The sequence below is a fragment of the Mesoplodon densirostris genome, chromosome X (assembly GCF_025265405.1).
Source record: "Mesoplodon densirostris isolate mMesDen1 chromosome X, mMesDen1 primary haplotype, whole genome shotgun sequence".
Lineage (NCBI taxonomy): Eukaryota > Metazoa > Chordata > Mammalia > Artiodactyla > Ziphiidae > Mesoplodon > Mesoplodon densirostris.
Window position 1 is genome coordinate 43,618,974 of NC_082681.1, and position 12,626 is coordinate 43,631,599.

Genomic DNA, 12,626 nt, shown 5'->3' on the forward strand with positions numbered 1-12,626 from the left:
ATCAGTGGTGGTTACTGAACAAGTTAATGATGGAAACTGTGTTTTGTTCATATCTGCACCTCCCTCAAGAGCCTGAAACAGTGCCTCGTTTGTAGAAGGGGTTGGATAAATACAGTATGAGTGAGGTAGATAACAATCCTGGACATTAAATTCTGAAAATGAAAGCCTGAGACAATAAGTGCTACAGGTTATGGGAGGCCTAATGTTTCTCTCTAGCTGATCTTTGATTTGGATAATTAGAAAGGCTATCAAGGAGAAAGGGAATATGGGTGACAAATATTTGAGTATTATCACAAGGAGGCTCCCTAGATTTCAATTTTAAAATACTGAAAATTACAGAATGTAATCAGTAGAAGTTTATAGAGACCAGATCGTGGGAATGAGAACTCAAAGGAAAAAAAATTCTGAGGAATCTTCTGCTCATTTTCCAAAGAGCAGTGGTAGTTTATTTCAAGGGAAGAAAGAGGAGCCATCCTCTTTCAAAGGACAGACAGAACATACCTCAAGGAAATACAGTCATACCTCGTTACCTTGTTTTATTGCACTTTGCAGACGTTGCGATTTTTTTTTCTTGCAAATTGAAGGTTTGTGGCAACCCTGTGTGGAGCAAGTCTATCAGTGTCATTTTTCCAACAGCATTTGCTCACATCATGTCTCTGTGTCACACTGTGGTAGTTCTCATGACATTTCAAACTTTTTCACTATTATTGTATTTGTTACGGTGATGTGTGATCAACAATCTTTGCTGTTCCTCACTGAAGGCTAAGATGATGGTTAGCATTTCTTATTAATAAAGTATTTTTAATTAAGTATTTTTAATTAAGGTATGTACATTGTTTTGTTAGACATAATGCTATTGCACACTTATTAGACTACAGTATAGTGGAAACATAAGTTTATATGCCCTGGGAAACCAAAAAATTCCTGTGACTCTCTTTATTGAGATATTTACTTTATTGCGGTGATCTGGAATTGAACCTGAAATATCTATGAGGTATACCTGTAAGTCCCCCGCACAAGTTAGCAAATCAGTACAACTACAGTCAACCCACCAAATCTGTGAGTTCTGCATCCACGAATTCAACCAGCCATAGGTTAAAAATAGATTTTTTTAAAAATCCAGAAATTTCCAACAAGCAAAACTTCAATTCGCCTCATTCAGGCAACTGTTTGCATAGCATTTACATTGTATTTACAACTATTTACATAGCATTTACATTGAATTAGGTATTATAAACTGGAGATGATTTAAAGTATACGGGAGAATGTGTATAGATTTTATGCAAATTGAACACCATTTTATCTAAGGGACTTGAGCATCCTTGGATCTTGGTGTCCGATGGGGATCCTGGAACCCATCCACCACAGATACAAAGGGACAACTGTATGTACATGCTTGTTGGATGAACACATGGGCACCTACCAGAGACTTTGAGGCCCCAGGGGACAGGAAGATTTGCTTGCCCAAGTCCAGTGACTGCAAATAATCTGGGGTAACAATTTAGAGAGAGGGGCTTAATTGGCAGGCTCTCAGTTCCCAGAGTAATCTCCAGATATAACATGTTTCAGAGTTCTGTACTATGCATTAAAACCTCTTTCTGTAGTACTGTGTTAGGAGTAAAGTACTGGGGTATGCTCAGGAAAGCTAGGGGTGAGCTCAAGCTAAGTCAAGTGTAATTTCCCCAAAAGAATAACTTGTGCTTGGTGACAAGGACATCCCTAACTCACAAACTATCTTAGGCAGAGAGGATATTCAGGAACCATACTTTCTGATTCCAAAGTCAGGACACATGGTTGGATAATAAACTACACAACTGGAAAGAATTGACTTAGATACTCTTGGGTATGTTAAAGCTTTAGTCATTAAGTGAAACATAAAGAGCATTCATTTTCTAATGGAAAAAAAAGTCTGCAAGAGAAATGCGTTTTGTTACTTGCTTCTGTACCTAAACCCAAAGTTTTGCTGTGAATCTCCAGAAATCCCCAACCCACTTTTAGATAGTAGTTCAAATGTTTGGGTGTCACATTCCATACATTTGCCCATTGAGTCCTCAGGGACAGGCAAGATGACTTTAGGCAGAGGCTCAGGAAAGTGTTCACAAAGGACTGATCTTCCAGATGGGCTATGGAAACCTGTAAGGATTGGAAAGGTGGAGATGTGTGGGGAGGGTTTTCCAGGTGTAGGGAATAGTATAAGCAGAGTCACGAGACTGGGTGTGGGGTGAATAAGGGAACGCCCAAGAAGGTTTGAGAAATAGTGAATTAGTCGATTTGGAGCATAAGGAACAGAATGGACCAAGGGCTTGGAATGCCAGCAAGAGCGGGGGGCTGCTCTAAATCTGTTTAACAATGGAGCCTTCGTAGGATATGAATTAGGAAAGTGGCTAATGAAATCTCCCCACTTGTTGAGTTTGGGAAATTAAGCCTAGTTTGCAGTTCCCCTGGACTAAGCTTTTCTCTAGCAGTGGGACGTGATGGGTTATGATTCTGTTCCACCTCAGATTTTTACAAATCTGGATGAAGGTCAAAGAGCCATCACCACCTCTTTCCTCTCCAACTTCTCAAGTCTGTTTTGCCCCTGGCTTTTGTTAATGGAATCTGATGAGTAGAAGCCTATTCAAAATCTTCAAGGTATTCATTCAGACTTTGGGGAAGAATCTTAAGAAGTTTTGTCCTGGGAAGGAATATCCCCTTGCTAATGCAGATTCTGATCTGTGGTAGAAAATATACTTTGTCTGCCTCCTTTCCCCAAAGACACACACATTTTAGTGTGACTTTGGCACGACTTTTTAGGTCAACTATGCTTAGAATACACTTAACCATTTGTTGAGGACATACTATATGCCATGACCACACTGAGAGGCAGGTATAATCCCCATTTTACAGATGAGGAAACTAAAGCGTAAAGAATTGAAGTGATTCTCCAAAGACTACACAGCTAGAGAGTGTGGCTAACGAGCCTCCAGGCTCTTTTCCCACTATACCATACTATCTTGAAAACGATCAGTCTCCTCTTCTACCTCTTGATAAGAAAATGCTACAGCCAGCCCACACTAATAGGAATTTCCAAGAAAGAAAGTTCCACAATCCCACACAATGTTTAACTGCCCTCATGATCAGGAAATCGTTCACTCTGTAACGAATATCCCTCTAAACAACGTGGAAATTCATTTCCTCTTGACTGGGTTTTTCACTCAGGGCTGTCGCTTGGCAGCTTTCCTGATATCAAAACAGCCACCGAGATCCTATTCTTACACTCCAGGAGGTCTTGGACTTGTTGGCCTCTGCCTTTGAGTGTTCTCACTGGCTCCTTTGCACCACCCCCTCCAGACAGTGCTGAGTTGGGCAAATCTCTTTGGGAGTGAGAAAGTGACACTTGAGAACATATTGGTTTATTATTACACATGGAAGGGTAAAATTAACCACACGAGGTGCCTCTGGAATTGCCAGGGGGAAGATGGCACCACCTTTCTCATCTTGTCTGCCTTTCTCTTGAGTCCTACCTCATCTCCATTCTTAAAGCTGTTGAACCATTTAGTTGAAGGGTGTGTGTGTTACTCAGAGAAGTCCCCTGGTCCCCCAAATTCCAGTGTCCGTAGTCTCTGAATTATTGTTCTTTTTTTTTTTTTAACTCATTAGACTCATCTTCTCATTCTGGCTCCTTCAAGGGCTAAACTGAGAAACTAGTGCAAATTCTGGCGTTAATGGTCAATCTGTGGCTGAATGTATGTTTCTTCCCAGAAAATATACTTGCTTTTTAATCAGGGCGTTCAGTGCCTTTAAAACCAAGGGAGCAGAGTCTTCACAATGTCATCAGATATCCTTTGTGCGGCTGCTGGTCCATCTTCTTGCATCCAGTTGGGTAATTCCAGAAACAAATTCAAGTCAAGAGCATCTTCCCTTTGTACTTTTGGTGTGACTGGCCTTTCTCCTGAGCAATGCAAACAGAACTTTGTCCAATATCACAGACTCTGAAAGTGCTATTGGAGAAAAGGGATTAACCACTGAAACGCTGGGTTGCCTGCCACGCTACTCACACTCATTTGGCATCTAGTTTCACATCCCGTTACACTCCCTAATATGTGTTTGAAAGCACGTGAGTTTTCTCAGTGTTTTCTCCACAAGGCTATGTCTGCGAAGAGAAACTTCTTCAAAGCCCTCCTGGGAAGTGACTTGTGAAGCGGTGAAAGGGTGCTGTTCTGGAGGAATGGGACTTCCAGGATGACACAGAACAGCAGCACCTGAGGATTTGCCCTTGTATGGTGACTTCCTGCTTCGTCAAACCCTAAGAGACTCCTGCTTCTCTTGTGGAGAAGTGAGGCCTAGAGCAGGGAACTGTAGGCAAGTTTTAACTAGGAAACCCTGAGCTACAATTCTCAGGAAGGTGGTGGGTTGTATGAGGTGGAGGGGTAGTCAGATGACAGCTTCTGTAGTGCTGTGCCTGATAACAGCCTGTTAATATTTTATCAGTGATCACATCACAGCATGTGGGGAGCCACCACTTAGGACCAAAGAGAGAGATAACCTGCTGGACTTCCTGTTTGAGGTCTCCCCCGCTCCTTCCCGTTGAGATAAGAGAACTTCTCATCAAAGCTGGGAGCCGCTCGCCCGGGCAGCGAGACCAGGCTAGGCGAAGGCCAGGCTTCAGCCAGTTGAGGAGGAGCCCATGGGCTTCCCAGCCCGGGGCCTCCATGTCCCAGAGTGGGCAGCTGCAGGCACGAAAGAATACCCCGTCCGTGAGCCTAGGGCTGAGTGGGAGAGAACAGTTGACCCTGCGAGGCCTCAGTTGGCTTCCTTTAGCCCTGGGCCCCTCCTCTCTCCTCTCTCCCTTCTCCCACGTCTGTGTTTGTCCTCTGTTCCAGAGCCAAAAGGCCTCAGGTTACCTGGATGGGTTCTGCCTCTGCTGCCCCCAGCAGTTTCCGGGAGCCCTGCCCAGGAGAAGGAGATGAGGGGGGAGGGGCTGAGCCCCAGTGTCACTCTTGCCGTTAGAGCCACTTAGGGTGTCCCAGGAGCTCCTAGGTTCGCTGTGCAGTGTAGCCCTGCTTCCTCCTTAGCACTGCCCTCTCCCCTATTTCTCTATTTCCCATGGTCCTTCAGCTGGAGGAAGCAGTTTCTTTTGATCATCCTTCCCCCAGAAGCTCAAGCAGTGCCAGACCCTCATTTTCTATGGGCTGGAATTTGAGGGGATTCGCAAACCGTTTTTAACTAGCCCCTGACGCACCCCATCTTACGGCACTTTTTCCTTATACCTCACAGGACAGACCATATCGCGCCTGGTACCACAGGTAGGTGTGCATGTCTTATGTCTCCCTTAGATCGACTGCCACCTCCTACGAGGCACACATTTTACCTTGTTCACCCTTGTCACCCTCAAAGCCTTCAGCACATTGCCTGCCACCAGGTGAGAGCGCAGTTAGTGTGGGCCGGCTGGTAGCTCGCCGGCTAGAGTGCTAGCTGAATGGCTGTTTGACTGGCTGAATGCAGGTCTCTCAGAAAGCTGGAGTTTATCTTTCCACCAAGAAGCCAGTTTCGGCCTCCTCCTCCCCTATTAATGATCACATAGCAGTGGGTCACTAGGGCCCCCAGGGGGAGAAAATATGAGTCACGCCATTATCAGAGGAATGAGGGAGGGCAGAAACATCTCTCCTTGTGCAAGGGTCAGAACCATGAGGCCAGGGAATAAACACAATGGCCTTCACTATCCCCTGGATCTGTGGCTAATCTAAATTACTTTATGATGGAAGGTAATGGGGTGAGCCGAAAGCTGTTCAACTTGGACCCAGACTCTGGGAAACTATCCAGAGCAAGGCTTTTTTTGCTCAACCAGCCAAAGAGAACAGTTGATCTTATCAAGTCTCCCTTAGTTTTTCTACTTGAGGATGAACTTCTAACTCCTTCCCTAGAATCCTCCCAGATTAAAAGGAAGGAGGACCTCTCAGCCAGGCTCAACCTAAGAGGAAGGGAAGCTCTGTGCCCTATTTTCCTCAAAAGCCCCTGCACTGCGGTGACAGACGGGGGCAGGGGGGCAGCAGCAATCTGAAGAGCAAGGGGCCCTCTTACACCTTCTGAGACAAAATCCCAGACCCGTGTTGCTGTGCGAAGAGTTTCCAAGCTTACGTTCAGACTCTGACACTCTGTGGCTTCAGGGAATTTACTCACCTCTCCGGGCCTCCGTTTTGTCTCCTGTAAAAGACCTGCTTCACTGGGGGTATTTGGAGGATGCAGTGAAATCGTGGATCTGAACGTGCTTTGGCTGCCAGGTGGTGGGTCATCAGAGCCCGTATCAGACTGCTGCCCACTCAGCACAGCAGAGTCAGGAAGGCAAATCCATTTTCCAGCCTCCGCGGCCCCCAGTCAAGGACTCCAGGTTTCCTGGTACCAGAGCAGAGGCATGACCTCTTATTAAACTTCTGTCCAAAGAGCCCTTTCTCTCCACCCTCACTCCTACCTGCCACTATTCCCTCTAAATGGGCTTGGATGCTGCGGTCCTAGCGTCTGCAACAAAAAAAGGCCCACCTCAGGAATGCAAGTGTAGTGCCTCTTATAACAGGCTCCTGTGCGTTGAGGCCCGCTAGGTCTGGGGACTGAGGAAGCTGAGACTTGTAGGGCTCCAATCTTGTCAGTGTAGCCACAGTTAACATGTTTAAGAATCAAGCTTGGTTAATTCCCAGTGAGGTTAGAACAGGGCCAAATCACTGGCCTCCCAAACTCCTACACCTCCAGAGGTAGAGGAATTGGAGCTAAGGTGTCATGTCTTATTCAAATGTAAGCCTGGCATCCCTGGGATGGGACAGCTAGCTGGGCCCAGGCTGGCCCAGTGGCCAGCACAGCAGGAGGGGCAGTTCCAAGTGGTTCACTCGGTGAATTGGGTCTGTTCTCCCAGATTCCCCTCACGGGAGACCCGGAGAGTGTATGTGTCCCAGTGTTACCTTGCTGGCCACACACGTTGTTTTCCTCAGACAACTTGGGACCTCTGGCAGACTCTTCGTTTTGGCTGTGAATATTGTTGGATCGGCAATGTCCTGTTTTGGGAGTCAGCAGACTGGGGCACTAACACCAGCAGTGTGGCCCTGGGAAAATCTCTTTACTGATGTGGGCCTTAGTTTCCCCATCCGCCAAATGGAGATTTTTCTGATCTATTTCACCTTCCTCATAATGGTGGCTCAGAGGTGAACAGAATAAACACATAGCCGTTTAACAAATAAATGAAACAACTGTTGTGAGACGGGAGGGTCCCTGGACGTTATGAAAAGGTTAATGTTTCCCTGGGGAGAGGGAGGGTGTCCTGCTTTCTTTCTTTTTATTTTTTTAAATTTTAATTTTAATTTTTTTTATTTACTTATGTTTGGCTTCACTGGGTCTTTGTTGCTGCACGTGGGCTTTCTCTAGTTGTGGCGAGCGGGGGCTACTCTTCGTTGTGGTGCGCAGGCTTCTCATTGCGGTGGCTTCTCCTGTTGTGGAGCATGGGATCTAGGTGCGCGGGCTCAGTAATTGTGGTTCGCGGGCTCTAGAGCTCAGGCTCAGTAGTTGTGGCTCCCGGGCTTAGTCACTCTGCAGCATGTGGGATCTTCCCGGACCAGGGATTGAACCCGTGTCCCCTGCGTTGGCAGGTGGATTCTTACCCACTGCACCACCTGGGAAGCCCCGTGTCCTGCTTTCTTAACATCTCCAGTAAAGTCTAGAATTTTCTATCCACCCAGGGGGGAGAAAGGCCAATTTCCATTCTACCCTCCCCTTTGCCCAATTCCCTCAGTCACACCTGCCCTGTCTGAATTAATTTGTATTAAGAAAACAGTTACTCAATCAACAAGTGTTTATTGATCACCTACTGTGTACCCAGCACTCTTACAGATAGTCTGGGAAATATAGACAAGTCTAAGATATGGCCCCTACCCTCCAAGAGTTTACAATGTACTTGTGAAATCAGTTACATGCACATGGAAAGATAAGTATCCATCAAAAAATGTGAATGATAAGCATCAAAGAGTGAATTTTACACTGAGGATTGGAGGACGGAGGGGTAGGACAGGGACGGAGTGGTCAGTGGAGGCTCAGTGAAGGAGGGGTGCCGAGCAACTTCTCCAACATGAGGAAGACTTGGCTAAGGGGAGAGGGCCTTCCCGCTTAGGGGAGGAGCTTAAATATGGGCAAGAAGGTAGAACTGTGAAAGGCATGTCCCAGACAGTCACTGGGCCCCTCCTGCTGGCACTGAGGTTTGGGGAGGTGTACTGGAGTTTGTCAGAATCTGGTCATGGTCAAGCTTTCGGTTTGTTCGTGACTCCCACCCCGACCCGCACCCCAGGGGAAATGGGGCATTTTTAGACCTTGGAGCTGGAACCGGCTGCCTGGGAATCATTCTCGACTCTTCCATCTCAACTGAAATCCCAGGCAGCAGCTCAGCTATCACTCAGATGAGGGCCACGGCACCTTGGGCCTGATTATCCCATGCTGGAGCCCTTGGATGCCTTCTAGCAGCTCTACCATATCTGGTAAAGGATGGTGGAGAGAATATGAAGGTGGCTGACAGGGGGCCTATCTGGGGCTGTGGTCTTTCAGAGGCTCTGCAGTGCTCTGTGGGCAGACCCCGGGGGCCTGATCTCAGCCTTTGGGCTGATTCTCCGTTAGGCCTGAAGACTCTCTGGGGGCTGCCTCTCTGGCCCAATAGAAATACCCACTGAGGTTCCCACACATTTCCACCCGGCTTCTTAGATACCCAAGTTCTTATTCTCTCTTGGGCAGCATCAAAGAGTGGTGCCTTCCTGAGTCCCCAGCTTCTCCCATGCTGTCATCCCCCAGCCAAGGGCCATCTCTACAAAAACCAGTTTCTTGCTCCTAAAGAAACCATTGTGTAGGCCCTTTAACCTCGTTGTTAGCCAGGTCAAAGGGAGGCAGGGGCTTCAGTGAACGTTGGAGCTAGAGCTTCTGAGGGAGTTCCTCAGTAGAGTCAGAGTCTGCTGCCGCCTTGAGCATTCCACCACAGTTTCTTTCCTTGTGCTTTCCTCTAGCTGGGGGCTAGAGCCCTGGGCCATGATTCTGCTGTTTTTTGTTTTTTGTTTTTTTTTGGTCCTCGGCTTCTTCTCTGAGGCTGCCCTCCCCCTCTCATTCTACACCCAGTTGCTACACCCTCCCCCTCTCATTCTACACCCAGCTGCTCTCTGTTCCCTCCATACTGTGGGATGGCTTTATTTCAGTTCATACACAAACCATTCTAGACACTGTGGAGTCATAACAAGAGTGGGATGGACGAGGCTCCAGGGCCCATTACTGGCCAATCGGTTTCTTTGCAGGGAGGCTTGAGAAGGAGGTTAGCGCCATGCCCATGGAAGCCGCCACTTCTTCCCACCCACCCCCATCCCCCAGCAATGAGCTAAGAGCCAACCTCAGCAAGAGGAAGGGTCTTTGATCACAGAGAGGGTCAGTCAGTGGCATGTGATTAGTGGGTTTGGGGACGGATTCCCAGGTAAAGCAGAAGGTAAAGGGGAGACTCTGGGGCCTGGCCTCGGTGGGGAGGGGAGTGGAGTTGAGGGTTGGGGACTCAGGGTGGGAGATGGGGAGCCAGGATGAAGGAAACAGAAAGTCTGGCTTGACAAGCATCTTGACAGTTCAGCCTGCACGCTGTCACACCAGCTCCTGTTCCTGCCTTTGCTCGATCCAGTGGCCAAAGTCGGTCTATCCTCAGCAGCACCTTCTGACATGATGCAGTGGCAACGCCCCTCACCTGTGGCCCTGAGGGAGGCTGTCTACTGGTTTTCACAGACCCAGCCACCCCCGAGCTCTGGCCCCTGGTCCTTCACACATACCCTGTCAGGCTGTAGGAGTTAAACTCACTCTTGCCTTTGGGTGGTTGACCAGGCCTTGGAGAGCTCCTAGTGGCCAGGGGCTGGGCCTGGTAGGCATCGTAGTAGTTGGACCGATTTCCCTGGGGCGAGCAGGAAAAGCAGAGGATGACTCCAGCTACCAGGGAGAACAGGGAGGAAATAATGCCCAAGTAAAGAGCCTCTCCGATCTCATATTTCATGCTGTCAGGCACCAGTGGGGAGTAGAAGTCCCGCAAGATCCCGTGAAGATTCCAGGCAACAGGGATGAAGCCCAGGAGGCCTCCAAGGATGAAGAAGACTCCGCCCACCACCGCCACTCTGTCTTTGGCTCGGGACTCTTGGCAGAAGACTGTGCATCTCATGCCCACCACAGAGACAATGCAGGCCAAGGAGGAGATTGCACTGGATGTCACCATCATGGCCTGGGCAGCCTGGATGTCAGCAGGCAGGCCCAGCATGGTGCTGTAGATGTCACACTGGGTGATGCCTGTGCTGTGTGTGGCACACTCCATCCAGAGGCCCTTGGAGAAGCCGACTGCGGTCACGATGCTGGCACCAACGTAAGAGCTTGTTCGCCAGCTGGGGAGTAGCATGGCAACCAGGGTGCCCAACAGCCCCAGCAGGCCCAGGATGTAGCCCACAAGTTGGAGGCCAAGAGAGGCCATGGCAGACCTCTCAGTAGATGCGTCTTCAGGGCCTGCTCCCTCGTCTTCTGGCTGTAGCTCTTCCTCCTTAGATCCCGGCCTCTAATCCCTCATTTCAGAGTGTCTGTGCCAGGCCGACTTCTCTCCTCCTTACAAGTGTCTGTGGGTGGCCACGAGCAGGCTCAAGAAGGCATCTAGAAGACCTAAAAAAATCCATAAACCAGATTAAATATTGACCAGAAGCTTATGAGAAACCAGAAAATGCTGGATGCCTTTTGACCTTTGTTATCTTTAGAAATAACACATGAGAAAGAAAAAAAAAAAAAAAAAACTTTGAAAGTGGAGCCAAAATGTCATCGGCTCCTGCGTAGGTACATGCTTTAGATTGGCAGCCAGACAAAGCCAGGGGCCAGACAGGTGGCTGCTTTCCGAGAAGGTGGTGATGCCATTGTCGGTTGTGGTGACCGTGTTAACTCCAGGTCAGGCTGTAGGCTGGCTCCGTCTCCAAGGCCTGCTGTTTAACGCATTACCTGGCAACAGTGCCACAGGGCCCCTCAATTGCACACCGGTGCCAAACTCCAGGAGACTGGAATAGGAAAAACAGGCCCTAAGGTATAGCCTTGGACTCTAGGTTCTTAGAGGCCTCTTGAATCTCCAGCAGCCTAGAGAGCAATGGTCTAGCCCTGGGTCATCCTGCCCATGGTGAAAGTTGACTCCAGGGCAGGTTGAGGCAGGCAACAAAGCATCTGTCTACACTCTCAGAATTCAAGTCCTCCCAGCCCTGCCCAAATCCCCCTCCACAGGCTAGCCTGAGGCCTCCCATGTGTATAACACACCCAGACATTTCCTGTCTGCTCCCCTAATAGTTGCGCCACCATCCCTAGGCCTCTCGGGTGATGTGGGAGGATTCAGGATTCAGGAAAGGTTGTTCCAGGGCCCGGAGGGAGCCCTGACATTCCCTAGGCTATTTGTTAGGGGCACTGAGACAAAGGAAAAGGTAGCTGCTCTAGAATAAGGGGACATGGTAAGAGGCAGGCATGTGAGTCAATCCTTTAGAATGTCAGAGCTGTTCAGGATTTTGCAATGAGCACCCCCCTCTCACCGCCCCCGACTCTTACCAAGGTGCAAGACACTAAGAGTCAAGGGCACATCCTTCTCTCCATCCACTACAAGACCCTCCAACCCACTAGTTTTTCAACCCACCACAAGCTGGCTATTCCATTTTAGCCTTCTTCAAGATTTCTCTTTCTGTAATCATCTCTTAAATGTGAGTATTCCTCAGAAATCCATCCTTTGCTCAATGTACACTCTGTCACTGAGCAAACTATCCACCCCCTTGACATAACCTCCTACCCACCCACTGGCACTCCCAAATCTGCATAGACCTTCCTCCTGAGCTTCGAGACTTCCAGAGCAGTCACCTATTTAAAATGTCCACCTGGGGGCTTCCCTGGCGGCGCAGTGGTTGAGAATCCACCTGCCGATGCAAGAGACACGGGTTCGAACCCTGGTCCGGGAAGATCCCACATGCCGCGGAGCAACTAAGCCCGTGCACCACGACTACTGAGCCTGTGCTCTAGAGCCCGCAAGCCACAACTACTGAGCCCGCATGCTGCAACTACTGAAGCCCACACGCCTAGAGCCCGTGATCCGCAACAAGAGAAGCCACAGCAATGAGAAGCCCGTGCACCACAACGAAGAGCAGACCCGCTCGCCACAACTAGAGAAAGCCCACACACAGCAACAAAGACCCAACACAGCCAAAAATAAATAGATAAATAAAATGCATTTTAAAAAATAACATAAAATGTGCACCTGGAAATTTCACAGACATCTCAAATTGGACATGTTCAAAAGAAGACTCATCACCTCTCCCATTGTACCCCTCCCCAAACAGTTCTTCCGTGGGTTCCCTGTGGTCACTGAGTGATACCTCTATTTATCTCCTTGCACCAGACCCAAATCCTGGAAGTGATTCTTGACACCTCTCTCACACTTACCGCTCACCTTCTACTGTCACAGTCTCTCCAATTCTTGAAGATACCTCAAATCGATGGCATCCTTCTCTCCATCCCCACTGCTACTTCCACAGTCCAGGGCTTCATCATCCTCTCTCCTCTGGACTATTGCAACAGTTTCTTAACTGGTCTTATTTCCAGTCTTG

At 48.6% G+C, this 12,626-nt stretch overlaps 1 protein-coding gene across 1 annotated transcript; it reads right to left on the reverse strand.

Moving 5' to 3' along the window:
* Positions 1 to 9,790: 9,790 nt before the first annotated feature.
* Positions 9,791 to 10,483, reverse strand: CLDN2 (claudin 2). The gene has a single exon (XM_060087864.1). It carries the CDS (start codon positions 10,481 to 10,483, stop codon positions 9,791 to 9,793), a length of 693 nt encoding a protein of 230 aa, XP_059943847.1.
* Between the last annotated feature and the right edge of the window lie 2,143 nt (positions 10,484 to 12,626).

Bases quoted from the DNA above. Each gene is read 5' to 3' on its own strand.
- CLDN2 (XM_060087864.1), bottom strand. From the start codon at position 10,483: ATGGCCTCTCTTGGCCTCCAACTTGTGGGCTACATCCTGGGCCTGCTG.